The sequence below is a fragment of the Corvus moneduloides genome, chromosome Z (genome assembly GCF_009650955.1).
Source record: "Corvus moneduloides isolate bCorMon1 chromosome Z, bCorMon1.pri, whole genome shotgun sequence".
In the NCBI taxonomy this organism is placed as follows: Eukaryota; Metazoa; Chordata; class Aves; order Passeriformes; family Corvidae; genus Corvus; species Corvus moneduloides.
In genome coordinates this window covers 29,844,633-29,863,540 of record NC_045511.1, presented here as the reverse complement: position 1 = coordinate 29,863,540, position 18,908 = coordinate 29,844,633, and the positions used below count along the sequence as shown (strand labels likewise).

Below are 18,908 nucleotides of genomic sequence, written 5' to 3'. Positions count from 1 at the left end.
CAGTACAGCTTCACATACAAAATGACCAAATGCATACTGGTATTACCAGGTCCTTTGTGTCCACATCTGAATATTTTTCTCAAAGCCATACTCATCCACTTGAAACTTATTCATCTCCTCAAGTTCCTTTCAGAACACTATTTTAAATGAATTTTCTAGTCTTTCATGTCTCCCATCTCTTCATTTCCCATCTTGCTTTATATTCAGTTCGGATGTTTTCCCAAGACACAAACACAGAAGACAGATCAAAAATTCCCTCCCTCAGTACTTACTAATAAAATAGTCTTTAAATCTCTTTCCAAGAATTAGATTTTGAAAATGCAGCTCATCAAAAATACTCATCACATACCAACTTTTTAAAAGAACAATCCCAACACAGATCATCTAAAGAAATAACGTAAATAAGAAAACTCCTGAATTTTAGTCTAGAATGCCACCGCCTGTAGCCTTCATGAAGACTGCCAGACAGAGCATCTGCTCAGCAGCACCATAAACTGTGCCATGAATGTTCTCATCCCTTCTCACACAATTTACTGTTACTGCAGTGTGACAAAAAAAAAAAAAAAATTGACCACCTCTGTGAGAAATTAGCAAAGCTGGCGAAGACAGACCATAAGGCTAAGAGGTTCTAAGGTTCTGTAGAGAGAATGTAGCTGACTTAATGCAATTTCTGAGTTTTTCTAGGATAGAGGTGTTCACAGATTTTTCAACAGGCACAAACCTGCAAGACTGATAGTAAGAAAGGGCTACTTAAACTGAAAGTAAGCAAAGCGCACCACACATAGTGGTGCTCACATGAAGCACTAGGAATTTTTGTAGTATCTGAGGTAGTAGCGGGAAATACAAAAAAAGCAAAGTTATTGAAAATAAACAGGGAGATAAAAAATTCTGAGACAGCAAACATGGAATGTATTTACTGAAACCAGGAACTGTAGTCATTAAAGAAAGAATGTCACTATTTTCCTGAGAGGAGAAAAGCTACGGAATCAGTCTTTTTACTGCTACAATGCCAACAGAAGGCAAGTCAGATATACGCTGCTTACCTCCTCTTCTACCAGGTGAGGTATAGTTCCAGTGCAATCCAGACAAACTGGTTGGAAGGCAAACAGCAAAATACTTAAGGTGTAAAAGAGCTTCCTTTCCCTCTTTCCGCTTCCCACTGCTCTTAAAAAGCTGCTATTGTTAGCAGTTAGTGATAGTAAAGACCAAACACAGCACCAGTTTTCGATGTTCTGACAAACAGACATCAGCAGAGGGCACCAAAAAGCAGAACAAGTTTCCTCATCTTTAAAGAGTGTAGTAAAAGAGGAACCTACCCGCTCCCAGGAGAAGATAAAGAGTAAAAAAAATGAAAACCATCCAGTTAAATCATAAACCTAGTCAAGTTCCGCCCATAGCAGCATTTAAATATTCTGTATTAGATTATTTAACTTGATATAAATTCTTATATAGGGAAAGAAGCCACAAGTTCTATTTCTGTATGAACTGACTAAGTCAAGCCTGTATCTTCCACAAGTTTCAACAATCACTCCTCCACAGTCAAAACAACTTTCTGACTGAAAATAGGAAAAAAGAAGTTCCACATCTTTCCTCTACCCTTATATCTGCCTTTCAAATCCTTCTGGGGCAAAAGCAGGTGGGGATGGTAAAGCTACGTACAAAGACCGAGAACTTTGCAAATCAAAGACTTGCTCTGTACAAATTCTCATTAGATTCCCTAGCAATTCAGCCCACGGAATTTCTACAAACAAACATGTATGACAGCTTTGACTTACAATGAGACTACAACTTCTTAGTACAAGACTACAGCTCAACAGCAGGTCTGAAGAAGTAACGTCCCTTCCTAACTACACCATTTTTACACTTCAGTAAGACTTTGCTTAAAAACCGCCACAAATCTTAAAGACTTTCTTAGCAAAGAGTTGAAGAAGTAACTTGACTTCATCAACAGTATCACTTTAAATCATAAAAGTTATCTCTTATTATAAAGTGAATAAACTGTATCAAAAAATTTATTTAGACAAGCTGACACATAAACTTGACAAATCACAACAGTAACTGATTCAAGTAATACCAGTTTTTGAGTCAAATCCTTGTATTTCAGAAAAAGAAAAGACAATTATATACACCACTACAAGTACAAAGCAAGGACTGCTCCACATGCACCTTTAATTTAGTATTTATTACACCTGTATTAATTAAAAAACCCCACGAAGTGAACCAGATGAGAATCAAATTAAGTTTAACCTGCTCCGTAAGTCCGTGAGATAATGAAGCACGATTCACAAAGCAGATTCATGAGACCTTTAGAAGACCCTTTTATTTACATACCACTTTTCACAATTAACACTTTTCACAAAAGTGTATCTCTAGTAACAGTTCCCCGAAAACTTTCTCCCCATGTTACTCTATGTGTGCATAGGTTTCGTTTTTTGCCAGAGATTTGGTGATTAAGGAAGATCAAAAACATTATCAACTATCACTAGCAATGCAATCTGATAAAGAACCTATTTGTTCTTCCATCTTGTACTTAATCCTCTAATGACTGCACCATCCTTTCTCTTACTGCACACATTAGTATCCAAATGCAGTTTTTTTACTCTCAGAACAGTGAGTCTCTATTACCACAGCTGCAATACCCCCTTGAAGGTACAAAAGATAATGTAATACGATGCTGCAAAGCAGTTAAGGAGCCTGTTGGGTCCGCAGATAGCAAGATCCCCGGGATGTGGATAAATATCATAAATTTGGCAAATACAACCAAAGCAGTTGCTTCAGTGAATGACATTTAAGAACAAGAGTATCATCAGCAACACCAAATCAATTGTAATGCAATTGTATTCAGAACCTGAATAACGCAGACTTCTAATAATCCTGTTCATCTTACCATTCCAGCTGCCCCACTGTACATGTGAAGAACTTATCAGGAAATACACATCTGCTTCTAATACTACCTCTAAAAATCTGTTTCAAAATGCAAATGCGATACATTCATAAACATTGTCATGACTTCCAGTTCAATGAACTTCTGTGTAAGTAATAACTAAGCTACTTGCTCTGAATTGTTACAACTTGAAACTGATGTCCTCAGTTAACATCTCAATGCACAGTCAGTTTAAAAACACACTTCTTAAGGAAACAAGATGCAACTTTACGGTTTAAGCATAAAAAAAAGAAATCCCCTTTGTGTCATTTATGAATAGGAATTAACTCATGTGTACTGAAAAACACTGAATGCCCTAACATGTATGCTTGCTAACATCAGTGTTTACTTAAACAGCTGTCCTTTTGACTAATATAAGAAGATCAGAGATACCTAGAGACATCATTTTACTATACGGATGGTAGGACCTTCAGTGCTTCAGAAACACTTGCCACCGCCTTGCACATTGAACCTGCCTGTCTGAGGACAGCACACAGCACTGCAGTTCCGGAAAGTCTGTTAATTTTTAGGTTCCAGTTCTACCTTTTGTCAAGGCAGATAAAGCAACTTTAACAAGATCAGACAATTACACCCCTTCCCTAGCTCTCGTGCACCTCGCGGGCCGCCCCACGTGGAAGAAGCTCGGGCTCGCCGTCGGCCCAGGCCACTGGGCCTCCTCCACCCACTACCTGTGCGGACGGCGTCCCGGCGCCGCCGGGCCCGACGGGAGATCTCCCCTTCCCCTCCCCGGCTGACGAGCCGCGGGCACCAGGCGGCGCCGGCGAGGCCCTGGTGCCCCGCGCAAGCCGCCGCTCCCCGCGCCGGTACCTGCGGCCCTGCGGCCCCGCCGCGGCTCCCGCGGGGGCTGCCCCGCCTCGACCTCGGGGCCGCCGCGGCCGCCCCGGGCCGGGCCTGACCCTTCCGCGAGCGCTTCCGGGAGCGCGGCCCCCACCCCGCGGGCCGGTGACGTCACTCCCCGCGGACCGGTGACGTCACACCACGGCCGGCGCGGGGCGTCCTTTGTCTGCGCCCGGCGGCGGCCGAACCCCCAGCGCGCCTGCGCGGCGCGGTGACGGCGCGGCCCCCGCCCGGCCTGGCCTCGTCGGCCTCTGTTTAGTTTCGGTTTCACAGGATCACGGAGCTGACTGCGTCGGGAAACACCTCCGAGATCACCGAGGCCAACCTGGGACCGGTCTCCGCCTCGTCAAGCAGACCGTGGCACCGGGTGTCACGTTCAGTCTTTCCTTAAACACCTTGAGCGACGGCGACTCCACCGCGTCCCTGGGCAGCCCGTTCCAGTGTCTAACCACCCGCTGAAGAAATCCTGCCTGATGTCCAACCCGAACCTTCGCTGGCGCAGCTTGAGGCCACGTCCTCTTGTTCTGTCGATTGAGGAGACCGAACCACACCTGGCTCTAACCTCCTTTCGGAGTCACTGGAGAAACAGGATCAGCCTTCTGCTGACAGTGCCACGGGGGGCCGAGCTCTGAGATGCAGCACTGATCAGCACAGGGAGCAAATGGAGCCTCATACAACTGATGCACTCGAGCTAATCCCCTTCAGTAAGATATTACCGCCTTATTTTTCACCTTTCAAACCTCCCTGCACTCTCTACCTCAGCCTAATTAAAGTTTCCCCCAACTCTGATCCAGGAAAAAAAAACATCTACTGCACATATAAAGAATTAATGTTCTAAAGATGATTCAGTAGGTCTGAAAGTGGTTGAAAATTGGTAAATTACATCCTTACAGCTGCCAGAGGTGAAATGAAAAAGGCATAAAGCTGCTCAGTAAACATAGACAGAATGAACTGGGACTAAGAGTGTGAGGGTGTGGGGATGTAACAACAGTACATACCGTGAGGAATGAATCTGACCTGTCCTAACTGACAGGAAGATTTTTTTTCTATTTTTGAAATTGGAGGGGGCAAAAGAAATTCTTCCTAATACTCCTGTTTTTCTATGTACTGTCCCTCACACATTCCCCACAAGAGGTGAATATAGTCCTATATTAGACATCACTTATAAATAAATGTGACGGGTCCTTCAAATGTCTGAATTCGTGAATCATTTTTTGTTCAGCTATGTGTGAATTTCGTAGGCTTATGCTACCAGACACTGCACCATCCAAAGTGGAACACAAAGATGATTATTTTTACTTCAGGATTAGAATTTACAAATACTTCCCTTCTTGTGAAAATATCTTTTTAATGAGTTGACAGGCCTCTGTATTACAGACCGAATACTTGATATCCATGATGATGTCCATTAACAGGCAAATCAGAGTTAATTCACAGAAGCACGGAACTGTTCAGGTTGGAAGGGACCTCTGGAGATCATCCCATCCAACCTCCCTGTCAAGGCAGGGTCACCTAAGGCAGGTGACACAAAACGTGTGTGGAAGATGTACTAACTATAGATGGGAAATTTAAAAGTTAGAAATAGTAAAATAAATTATGTAGCTATGTATTTCAGTCATAAGAACCAAAAAGCAAAAATAAATCCTTTACATACTATGAAAGTAAAATAAATTAAAACAAGCTAAAAAGGAGAAAAGCAAAGTATAATTACCAACCCTTTGGTAGTAGTGAAAAAAATTCCACTGGATTGCCCCATAGTGATTTATTTTTTTCATTAGTACTGGATGGTCAATTTAGTTTTTAACTGCACAGAACAGACAACTTGATGAGACCTCTGAAAAGAGATGTCACAACAGTAGTTAAGGGTTGCATCTTTGGACTTTCCTTTCAAGATGAATTAGCATTCTTTAATGGAAGCACACCACTGGTGAAACAGCCACCCAAGGGACAAAAAAGTATTTTTAAATCTAAATAAATTTGGTATGATTGAAAGGCTCTGCAGGATGATATACTTGCATTTATCTCTAACACTAATAGGAGTCCACTGCTTGAGCATTAAAGTAATATACCAAGCAATACCAGTTCCTTCTTACAGGTACCTTTCCCTAAATGCTGTGCTCTATAAAGAAATTTATTCAGTTATTTTATTTAATATTTATACTTCTAAACAAAAATGAAAGCAATTACAAACAAGAGAAAAGGGCGCCCTGACTCATGCACTGAGGTTTAAAAGCTCCCACTTCCAAAGCAGCGATTACTTTAACATAAATCTCAATTCTAATCACTTTGCTACAGCAAGTAAAATGGGAAATGTATTCCATACCTATGCTATATTAGATTTCTTTGTAAGACAAGAAGGACTGCTTTTGGTGCTATAAAATTAAACAAGTTCTTAGCACTACCAGTAATGCTCTCAACAATGATACGTCCCTCTTAATGCAATGAGTCCACACATGAAAAATCTTAGACTTTGGTTTCCTGCTGATGTCACTCAACATGAATTCAAGATTCTCATGTGCCAAGTCAACAAAATCAAGTAATTGGGGTGGAAGCCTGGGAATTGTTTTCATTAAGATTGCAACATTCCTTTAGCATGTGTGGTGTAGAACTTTTCTCATGCCGTTGCCCAGAAAATGACGATTGGTCTTGTGGAGAAACTACTGTAAAATATATGCAGATTGCCAGTCAAATATTAACCTCTACATTTCTTCTAAAGTGCAAAAACTGGTTACACGTGATCAGGCAAAGAGCAGTAAATTATTTTGCTGAAGTATGCCTATTGACTAATCAAAGATATGTCGAACTATTTTAAATGCATGCTTTTCATAGAGTTTCTAGAATAAATACAAAAATGCCCAACAGTTAATAAATTCGTAGACAAATCAATTAAATCCTGCATTTTTTCTTTAAATGGTAATTCATACAAAAAAACCACCAGGTGGTATCTCTCAGTAAGGGCAGAATAGGTCAGAACTTGATTTTCAAAGTAACTCACAGTGGAAACTGTGACGGAAACTGACACAAGAATGTAGGCATATGTGAATACAAGCAAGGAATGATAGGGGATTGCAATTGTACCCTAGTATTGTAGCAAGCTACTTTTAGGAAGCATTACTTATGATTTTAAAAAAGTATATCCATATACAAAAACCCTTTGACAAAAAAATAAAAAAACCCCAGTCAGTGGGCATCCAGAGGGTAGTGGCCAAAAGCTAAGAGTCCCAATGGACATCAGTGACAAGTGGTGTGCCACAGGGGTCTGTACTGGGACCAGTGTTACTCAGTATCTTCATTAGTGACACAGGTGAAGGGATCGAGTGCATCCTCATCAAATCTGCAGATGACGCCAAGCTGAGTGATGTGGTTGACACTCCTGAAGGATAGGATGCCATCCACAGGGACCTGGACAAGGGGACTGTTCATTGTTTTTCCAAATGAGTGGTTATTTTTATCAAGGTATCAACTAGACTTTGTTATAAAATCGAAGTCAAACAGCTTCATGTATTCTTACAGAAAAATCAAAACCCTTACCAAATAAAACTGACACCTGAGGGAAAAACATGTCTTTTAAATAAACCCAAACCCATATTCTTTCTGCTTTTTATACTAGATCTACTTCACTAAACTTTACAGTTGGAAGTTCTTTCTCAGTTGGTGCAGAATCAACCCCAGTGAGAAAGATTGTTTCCTTCCACCATCTCTAATAGGCAAAAAAACAACATTTGGCCCAGTTCCTCTACTAATATGGAGGCAGGTGGTGTGCCAAACAACTGCTCTTCTGAAATTTATACCAGGTAACCTGCCACACCCCTTGCTACTCCCCTACCCCCAAACCAGTGAAGCACCCAACAAACAGATTTTCCAACAAGATTTAAACCAGTTTTAATTGCTGTGATATGAAATAAAACTAAGGGAAGACAATCAGTGTAACGCAAGAAATGATTTTCCATATAATGGCACACAAAAGGAAGAATGGTTATGTTGGTGCAATAGGATGGCTCTGAAATGAAATTTCCCCCACCCACTCCTCACCCAAGAATCCTCCAGTGCAAAGTGTACAGGCCCAAAAAACAAAGCAGTGAATACTGTTGAATACAGATAACCAAATAATCAAGTGGAAGCTTAAAATAATGTTGGCCATGTTCTGGATAGCATGTTTGATCAGTATCTGTAGGTCGAACCAGTAACCAAATCTAGGGTGGTACCTAAAAATAAAATTAAACTAAAAAAACAAACCGCACCAAAAAAACCCAACCCCTCCAAAAAAAAAAAAAAAAAAAACCAACAGGAAAACAAATACACACACACACAAAAAACCCAAACCAAACAAAGAAAACCCCCCAAAACAACAACAAAAAACCCAACAACAACAAAAAACCACAAACAAACGAACAAAAAATCCCCACAAAACTGGATGAAAGAGAGTGAGAGAGGAAAAAAAGATAATAAGGCAGTAGATCAGTAAAAGAAAGTTTTTCTGAAAACAAGTCTAGCTCTAGGATAAGGTGAAACAACTATAAAATTAACTTACTCCAGAATTTCAAAACAGAACGATTAGTGCACTTAATTAAGGCAGTGCCATGCAGGTTGCATTTCACTTCCCAAGAAAAATTTTATAGAATTTGACCAATACATGCCCCTTTCCAGGCATGTCAGGCCAAAAAGTTAGTTTACTATGAAGTGTCATACTTGAATACAATGTAAGACACATTACATGTTGAACAAAAGTTAATCAATTTGCATTATTTATGGACAATAAAGCTTAAGGTAAAACCATCAACAGCCAGTCAGTCTCACAAACAGTTCAATGTCAAAACTATTCCCGTCTGTGTGCCACAATTACAGTAGTGATCCAAGTATCATTGAACATTTAATATCCAGTATTCTACTGACCCCAAGCAAGCTAATCTGCAAATGTGCAAAAAAAGTTAGGAAAACTCATGCACACGACTAGACAGGTTGCTATTTTAAGGTTGCACCACACAGAAAGTTCCAATCTGTAAAAGCTTCAATTCCCAATTCCAAACCAGGAAAATACAGCTACTGTGGAAAAAAAAGAAGAGGCTTTGAACACTTAGTTAGGCTCTAATCTCTGAAGTCAGGAGAAACAAGACATACTACCTTATCTAGAAATTGGAAAAACCATTGCTGTTGTTTATTAACTGAAGGTGTCAATATGGCAAATCACAAATGTTTAAAACAGCAAAGGAATACAAGAAAAAATAAAAATACAATACTAAAGGAAAATTTCTCATTAACTGTCTAAAAGATTGTCTGGAGAATAATATGTATCTTATTAAGCAAGAGACAGTTCAAAAAGTAACTAAAAACTGACTGCTATATCTACAAAACAATACATCTTTGTGTAGTAAAAGCAATATATAAAAACCCAGCAATGCATATGCACCTTGTGAATGAAGCATTCATGTAAATCTCACCTTGTCACTGTCATCAGTACAAATGTGATCTTGATGGATTGAGTGGCATTGAAACGATGTACCAATACTACCTGGAAAAGAAGGGGGAAAGGCAGAAAAAAAAATTAAAATGATAACCCAATTTCTGTGAACACTAAAAATAAAGATAAATTTAGCAAACTTTCTTTTCTCCAAGATTTAGTTGCCAAACAACTACGACTGATAACAGAATAAGCATCAGAGATATTTTACAAGTGTGCCAATGTCTTCACATGTATTTTTTAAAGACATTTAAGCAGAATAAAATTACAGCTTGTTCATCAATCCAAAATAAACAAATGCAGTAAAGTACATATGCACATATACAAATAAGGAGAAGTTATACAATTCAAATGTATTATTGTACTACAGAACATTTTCCGCACCCTGGGTAACTACTAACCAGCAGTCTCATTGCAGCAATACATTAAGAATAAAAGAGGAACATTTCAAGGTCAAAGTTTTAATTATGTCCAGTTTTCTTGTGATGAAATATCTGCCTGCTTCATGTCTCTATGCAAGTTACTTTATGCCTAGGAATAAAACGAACAGTACGCCCCTACAAAGGCTTACCCCAGTCCTGAGACTTCTGTCCAAGGAATATATGAAAATAGTTTACAAATCTTCTTTCTGTCTTATCACTTCAGAAAAAATACTATTTTGCCATAGGAGTCATTGTACTGGCTTGAACACAGTAGAGCATGATCATACTATGTATTTTTTGTAGGAAGGGAAGGCAAAGAAGAAATCACTATACAGTTGAAGTTTCAAGGTGAAAAAGGAAAAAGAGAACCAGTTTTACACTGTTCAAAATATGCAGTGCCCCCTTCCCACTTGATTTAGACTTACACAAGCCACAAGTGTTTCACTAGAAACACTCCACAGGTTTTCTTGAAATTGGAATCAATTCAAGCTCAAAAGCAAGCTATAAGACCCAGGAGAACACAGTGCTAAAGAAAAGGCTTGATATCTTTCTGCCCATTAACCAGAGGCAGAATTGAAGTAAAAGACAACCTCTTGAATTAGTCTAAGATAAGAAAATAGGCAACAAATGAAAATAGTTAAGTTCTGCTAAATTATAACTAATACATATAAACTTGTTTCAGGCATCTGGATGATGAAAGGAATTTCCAGAGGTGGTGCAGAGCATACCTCTAACCCTAACATCACCTAAGACATATTCCCGAACAAATTAAAACTCATAAATGTGGACCTTGCATTACAGGCTACATTATATGCTTTACAGATAGGCTTTTCAGTAACAGTGATCACATACACAGTCACAATGATAAGCTGACTTTTTTCTAACTATAACAACCGATACCAGCAGTAGCAACACAGCTCCAATACCAAGGCTTCCAGTTAGTAAATGCAACAAAAGACACCTGGGCAGCTCATCACTTTTCATGATGCCATAGCTTCAATTCTAACAATATCCACATTACCAAGAAAAAAAATCTAGCTTGGGTTTTATCTCCATGTTTCAGTCATACTCAACTGTTGCGCAGACAACCAAATGCAATTAGCAGAGAATATGGCAATGGCAATGTCGTCCTTTCAATTCTTTTTTTTTCCCTTAACAGGATCATTCATGGCCTTTATGACATATTTGTTTCATTTTCAGTCACCTAATACCCTACAGTAAAATAGCAAGATATAAGACACAATCCCTAACTACGAGAAGTGAAGGCTTTACTGACATCCTGGCTGTTTTGCAGCAGTGAGCTGGCTGACCTCACCAGCAGCCTCACCAAAAGCTGCCTTTGGAAAAGGATTTACTTCAAAGACAGCACTGATAATGCAGTCCCTTGAATGGGGCCACCAGAAGTAACAGATCTGAAGACACGGACACAGAGGACTACCAGCTAAAGGCTCTACTTCACAACAATGCAAACTATAATGTTGAGTTACATAGTCAGGAAATCCTGTAGGACTTTCCTGATCTTTAAAATATTTTTTATATATATACACATAAAATATAAAAGCAGTTTTTAGTAACTGAGTTTTTGTGTTTTTACAGCATTTTCTTTCTGACAGATTAATCACCTTTCACCCACCTGCAAGGAAGATCAGAGTCAGAATCTCAAAAGATGACCTCAGCAGCTCTCTAGTCTGCGTCAAAGGCTTTTCAATTGTTGTTTAACCGTTAAAGATGCCAGAGGACAGAAAGGAACAGAAAGGAACAAAAGCCAATTTGCATTGCACTGACTGCAGGGAGTAGGTACCAACTCAGTTAAACTACCTTCATATCCCCAAATTTACAGGGCATTTCAGACCAACTCAAGACTAACTGCACTCCAGGGCTAGCAGATCCTAGGGCTACTACAATCAACTTTTTAATTCTGACTGAAGAATTATCTCTGCGAAGCTGACTGAGAGTGGAGAAAATGCCATAAAGACTCCTACGTAAGGGACAGAATGTGGCATGAGGGCCACTGCCCACAGCACCTTCCAAACACACTTCCTTGCTACTGTGTTCAGGAGATGCAACTATGAGGTCTAATGCCCATCATTTTCTCAAGCAACATCCCATCCTCTCTCCCACAATCCAAAACGATCTCCATTGTCTCCCACAATCCAAAACAATCTCCATGCTGTGCAACTAACAGGGCACTTATAACAGTTGTTTTCTCAGACTCACAGCTTCTAATACCTAGGTGACAAAACAGTAGCCTCAATTTATGCTGAGACACCACCAACAGACAACAGGCATCCATGAAACATCAGATAAGACATCCCTTCACCATTAGCGGTATCAGTCAGGGTAGAGAGCAACGCCCTTCAATTGATGCACTATATATATGTGTGTGTGTGTATATATATATATATATATATACATATATCACAGTTATATTCTTTTGCACACCCTTCTTCAAATAGAGTGAGATACCCAGCTTAGTATTACAAGTTGCACTCCAGGAGAAACATCAGTTCTTTTGGAACAGGCAAGAAACAAGGAGTTCTGCGCTCCCCAGCTACCACAGGAAAGGGATTGTTTTTCTTCTAAACCCACACATCAAAACTGAAGAGCAAAAAGAGTCTTATTTCATGGGTTCTGTCTAACTTGTGCATTGTAATAAAAAGAGAATCAGTATCATGTTTGAATGGCCTGTTTCATGCTTGCCAATTTAAACCATCCAAACACACACAATGCTAGTCCAAGGGAAAAAGAGGTGTGAATTCAAACCTTTTAATTCAGTAATTTCAGAGCTAATGGAAATATCTCATTGCTTAAATGAATGATACTGATTAATATATTCACTGACTGCCCTCTCCAGCACCAGTCTCATTAGGAAATCATTTGTGCATGACACCTGTACTATTAAACCTACTTTATCTAGAGTGAAGCTGTTGAGTTTTACTAACTTGCATGAATCAGATAAGTTCTGGGCTAAGTGTTTGATTTGCAGACTAGAGTTTGCAAAGTAGGAAATGCACGGAAACAAAGTCTGAATTGGATCAAGTTTAGACTCTTAATTAACTGCTCCCTTTAAAAAACCTGTGAGTTAACGGAGTGTATATATATACACTCTGGTGAGATACAGCCATGGATGGCTAGTCTACTTGAAAATATACAAGAAAGGGAGGTTAAATTATCTGTGATCTAGGAGCCTCAAGTTCCAACAAAACAATGCAAACCACAACTGCAGATTATTATCATGTGCTAGTCAACAATGTCCCTCTACCTGCAACACATTATTTAGATTTTTAGATGCCCCTTCTAATTCAAGAGCCTTTCAAACTGCAATGAAGAAGTTACTTAATGGGTAAACAGAATACTTTGCTGTTACAACAGAAAGTTAGAGGTGAGCTCAACAAAAGATACAGCTACTCAGGCTGGTCAAGTAAGAGCAAGGCTGCAAATTGACTACATTATAATGCTTGCAAATCTGACCACAAAGAAGAAACATGTTACATTGTATGCTAGCTGCATACAATGTATGCCAGGATTGCCATTCTTCTTTCTTCCACTCCTTTTTTTATGAACTCCAACAAATTGAAATTCCACTGGTTTCCTATAGATTTGCATCCACTTTAACTTAGGTTTTTTGGAAGAATGTATTACACTCTAGGAAGAGCCAGTATTTTTCAGTTGCATGGTATGGGGCACTCCATTGATAATTTTAAGCAATTCCTGAGCTTAAATGGAGTACACCTATCTAAGATGCTGAGATAAAACTCTGGAACACATTCTAGCCAGGAAGCAGCCTAAAGTCACTAGAGAAGAAAAAAAAGGTAAAATGCCTCCTGAACTTCTCTCCTTCTTTTCCTCCTGCTTCCCCTACTTGTCAAGAAATCCTTGCTCTTGTCAAATTGCAAACAGCATAGGTTTGCTGGTGTTTTCTGAGTTCTGGTGTTCCCTTCCACACCCAGTCAGCCTGACTGGTAAACCTGCCAGCCCCTTTTCCCCACCGCAATGCTCAGCCAAGGAATGCTGTCCACAATTCCACATACCCAGTGAGAACTTATATACAGTAAGCATCAGGAAGCATGGTACATGCTGCAAGGAAAGCTCCCTCAGCTTTTCCTTTTTCTGCAGCTATCAGAGAAGCACACAGCGTGCTTACTAACCAGCAAGAAATGGGATAAAAATGAAACAACTGAGAGTTCAAAATGAAATCTGGGCTCATGTTATGTTCATATAAGCTAACTGTATCTTCCAGTCAAACTTCTGACTGAATGACACCTCTCAAGACATTTTAGGAGAAAAGGAGAGGAACCCAAAAGGAAGACTTTGTATTTTAAAACCTTGAAGTCTGACATATTTTAACAATACCAGAGCTTAAAAAAGGAACAGACACACTGACTTTAATATAGCAAAAAGCCCAAATATGAGGCAGGCCTCAGTTTCATAAACAGAGCTCATCTATAAATCAGTACTGAATAAAGATCTTTTTACCCGAGGTTTCTGCTGTGTCTCTACGAGACTACATACTTCTGCTTCAAGGAACATCTTATTTAAATTTACAGGTACAAACTGGACAGCTTACTCCAGGAACTGTTCACAAAATGGCCTTCACAGCAGCCATCTGAATATAACCCCACCTATAAGCTCTTTACCTTTGTGTTGAGAAGTTTATATTATTTGAAAGTAGACAACAGTAACTTGAATTGTTAGGATGCAAGCTGAACTTTACCTGAACTATAAGGCTATGCTGTGTAAGTCAAAGGAGTATTATTGTGAAACCTGGAGCTAACAATCTGAACATCAATAATAGGACAGACAAACCTAGCAACTTAAATATTACTTTAAAATAAATAGCTAGAGTAGACAGCCCATAGATTGTGGTTTATGAACTGTAAGAACCATATTTCAACAGGGACTATAAAACCAACAGAAATTCCCACCAAAACCAGCCTAAGATGGTGTGAAGATGACCACATGGCAGCCACTTGGTAAGAAACAATTAATCAATGCAGAGCAAGAAGACCCCAGACCCTAACATTGCTATATGTCCAGACTGTCACATAAGAGACAGCCAATAAACCTACCTAATGGAGATGGGAACATATTGTCAAATATTTTAACACTGTGCTTGCAAACAAGCTTATAATAATGGCCCCCTCACCTCATACGACAAAGTACCGTGGCCTAGCTGTTGCCTTCTGCTTTCTGCACTAACTTTAGCAGCTACATGTTTTTTAGTGATGAATGAGAACAACTACACTTCAGATGGACTGGTAACCCACAGAGTCAACCATATGGTTTCACCCCCTCCACAGCAGTCTGGGACAAGGAAAGAGGCCACTGCTTTGGCAGCCACCTAAGGTCACCTTGCAAGGTCCAAATTCTGAAAAGACTTGCATATTTTTAAGCTAAGCACATACCTGCTAAAAAATGTGAGTCACTTCCGCACTATAAAGTGTCTGAAGGATTCAACTCATCAGCAACATGATTCCCCACATACCCTACAGTTTCGCAGCTCAAGTCATGTATCAAGTACAACATTGGAAGATTTTTTCCTCAACTAACAATGCGGCATCACTGAATAACCAAAGACTCAATAACCATGAAGTATTCTAAAATTTGTGTTTTCATATCTTTACAGTGCACATACAAAAGGAAGGAATGTTTGCCGTAGGCTTATTGACAGCTATTTGCTTTGCTCTGGGGATCAGTTTTTCCTGTTTATTCAAGGAGCTGTTCAGCAAGAAATTATCCAGTGAACATATTTACAGCATGAATAAACCTTCAGGAAATCAGCTTAATGCAGAAATACTACTACACCCATAAACACAGTACCAGTATTTTACTGGTGCTCTTAACACTCAAAATGTCAAGATGTGAACTGTGACTGAAGAGACTACACAGCCAAGCATCAACAAAATGTTAGCAGGGTGTTAAGTCTGGTTCCTAGTAGTAAGTCACAATCGGAGAAAATGAACTACCTAAACAAGTAAGGTAAAAACACTATTTTTGTCATATAAGCTATTTAGACCATTCCCACTCTGTTACCTTTATATCCTCCTAGTTCTGATGAACTGAGTTCATAAAAATCACACTGTTTCTGGCTGTCTCATGCAAGTGTCAAACATGGAAAATTGACAATAAATCAGGACCAGGAGATCATTGAAGAACTTTGCAACCAAAAAACCCGCATCAGATGACTGTTCAAGTCCTCTGGGAAAATTCACTGCTCATTCAATAGGGTACAAGCTAATTTCAGAGAATCATAGAACCACTTGGATTTTAAGGAACCTTTAAATACCATCTAGTCTACCAATCATTAGATCAGGTTGTGCAAAACACTGTTCAATCTCACCTTTAATACTTTCTGTGATGGAACTTCTACAACTTCTCCACAATATCCACATGAGGGCAACCAGCTCCAGTGTTTCTCCAACCTCATTGTTAAAACTTTCTTCCTTATATTCCTAAATCTACCCTAAAACCACAAAGACCCCAGAGCTGGATGCAGTACTGTAGATGGGGGTCTCAACAGTTGAGTGCAGTAGAAGGAGCAGAATCACCTCTCTCGACCTGCTGGCCATGCTTCTCTTTAGAAAGCTGAGGACATGGTTGTGAGCTGTAAATACACACTGCTGGCTCATGTGAATGTTCATCCACAAGTACACCCAAAATCTTTCTTCACAGGACTGCATTCAGTCAATTCATCCACCAGTCTCTATGGAAATGGGGAATTGCACTGTGCCAGGGGGCAGGACCTTGCCCTGTAAAAGCCATGAGGTTCATGTGGGTCCGCTCAATGCCATCTAGTGATGGATGGCAACCCCTTCATCAAGCCTATCAACTGCACCACTCAGCATGGTGTCATCCACAAACTTGCTGAGGTTCTGCTCAATTCTTTTATGCCATTGATTAAGGTATCAAAATGTATTTGTCCCAGTAGAGACCCCTAAGAGACACCAGCTGTTACTAGTTTTCACATGGATGCTGAACTCTTTGGACATGGCCAGCCAGCCAATGTCTTATCCATCAAACAGTACATTCATCAGATCCTTCTCTATTCAATTCAGCAACAAGAATGCTGTGCGGGACCATGTTAAAGGCTTTACAGAAGTCTAGGGAGGTATCTGTAGCTCTTCCCTTGTCCACTGATGCAGTCACTCCAACACAGAAGGCTGTGAGATTAGTCAGGCACAATTTGCCCTTGGCAAAGTGCTGCTGGCTCTCTCTAGGCATCTCCATGGCTTCCTTATGATTTGAAATAGCTACCAGTAGGATCTGTTCCATGATCTTGCTGGGCACAGAGGTGAGGCTGACTGGTCAGTAATTCCCAAGGCCCTTCCTTTTACCCTTTTAAAAAGGGTATGTCCAAAAGAAAGCCAAAAGTGCCTGTGGGATTATTGATTATAGATACATTTATCTCAATCATCTCAACTGCTCTAAGGACATACAGAAATAACACCTAATATATAAGCCAACCTTTGTGTGAGGAAACAATTTTCCAAAAACTGACATTCCCACAACACGTTCCTGTTTCTTAAGGGGTGATCTACCTGTACACTCTGCAAATAATTTCCATGCTGCTGCAGACAAGATGTACAGGTTTAGAAGAGATTACTCCCATGGAAGTGGCAGTCGGGTACTTGAACCAAGTGAACGACACAATCACTAGCTCCTTCCCCTCTAAGCAGTCATTCTCTTTAGATCTTCTCTCATAACCAAATAATTCTGAGGTGATTTTCTGAAGAATTAACATAAACTTAAATTGCATCTTGAAACACATGACCTCTGCAGCTAAAGCACAAAAACATACTTCCTCTTAACTGCTGTACTACAGGACTCTTACAAGACCCACCTAACAAAGAATACTTGAGACACAAAGCTTCATGCTTTAAAACACAGAGATTAAAGACAAGTAATGTTTTATTTTCCATTCTATCCTCCCCTGTGTACAGTAAGATTCACAGCTCCTACACTGGAGTTATCTCTGATATGTAACAAAAATAATTCATAGTTTATTAACAAGCTAAAAGGAGACTCCCTTTCTGCATTAAAATTCTGCAAGAGAAGGACACTATTGCTAAGAAACTCTGAACAGCATCTCCAGTTTGTGGTGTCTAGTCCCTGTGGTAGTGCTTAGTAGTTAGTCACAGTTTCCTTGCTGTTCCCTGAAGGTTGTTTCATCAGGATTGCTTCTGTGCAAGTGTAGCCTAGTGAAGGATGCTCGCAACCTTCATATGCACATTTAATGCCATTCCAGAGAGAACATAGTAACATTCATTTATACAGACGAAGAGTGAGGTAAAGCTCACCAGAGAAAATACTACCCAAGGGCCAAAATATAACAGTGCCTTTTCATAAGGAGCCTCTTATCCAGGAAGTTCAGTATCTACTTAGAAAGAAGGAAACTTTTTGCCTGTTCTTATCATCTTTCAAGAGGAGGCTAACAGCAGTACCATAAGCCCAAAAGGCATCCAAACACAGTTACTATAAAGCATATGCAACTGCTAGAAAAGGAGAGAAAACAGGTATTTCAATAACTCAAGGCTGACTTTTGCTGAAAGTAAATCAATCCTAGAACAAAGAATAAAACTGGCAAGCCACAAAGCATTTTAAAAAGATAAAATCTTTTAATCTTGTCCTGGAATTCAGTTTTCATCAACCACTGTGTGGGAGCTGAAGCAAGAGATGCAAATACCAAGCACAACTACATTAAAAGCCTGGTATGAGCAGATAAGATCACACAGATATCCTCTACACTGTTTCCATCTTTATAGGAATTTGAATTACTGGTTTTGAAGATTCAGTTGTCTTGAATTTCTGAGCCTCCTGAATGTAAGTTATTTTTCAAAAGCTACCTAAAATTTCAAGCCGTTTGTTCTTCTCTATTTGTAACTAGATTATCAAACTGATTTTCTTCAAATTAATCTTCTCTTGAGAATCTCATTTAGTCTCAAAAACATCAGACTGCTTATACAAACTTTCTGTCTGCAATGAATAAAGGGCTTCTCATGGCTTACATTTATTGTTACCAACATAAACCAACCATCATTACCACAAAAAAACCCCAAACAGGCATAGAAACACAACTTTAACTCTAGACCTTAGCTTGTTGTCCCCTGCCTGTTTCTTTTTGGTATCACTCATCAAATGTAACATTAATTTGCACAAAGGCTGGGGTATTTTTTTGGTTAGGGTTTTTGGTTTTGATTGGATTCTTCTAATTAAAGCCTTAAAGCTCCCATCCAGCCTAGCCTGGAGA

The 18,908-nt window shown here is 39.6% G+C and overlaps 1 protein-coding gene and 1 long non-coding RNA gene across 5 annotated transcripts in view; one reads left to right on the top strand and one right to left on the bottom strand.

Moving 5' to 3' along the window:
• RNF38 (ring finger protein 38) overlaps window positions 1-18,908 on the bottom strand; it is a 106,578-nt gene that overhangs the window by 40,628 nt on the left and 47,042 nt on the right. For 2 of the 4 annotated variants that reach the window (XM_032096568.1, XM_032096570.1), the window contains one exon: window positions 9,220-9,290. In XM_032096568.1, the coding sequence (XP_031952459.1) occupies window positions 9,220-9,290 (71 nt within the window). Of the gene's footprint in view, window positions 1-3,612; window positions 3,702-3,751; window positions 3,818-9,219; window positions 9,291-18,908 lie in introns of those variants that run through there. The other 2 variants (XM_032096573.1, XM_032096572.1) reach the window with 2 other exon arrangements.
• LOC116438036 lies at window positions 3,976-12,334 on the top strand. Its single transcript, XR_004237576.1, has 2 exons — window positions 3,976-4,485; window positions 11,258-12,334. It is a non-coding gene; the product is annotated as an uncharacterized LOC116438036 (long non-coding RNA).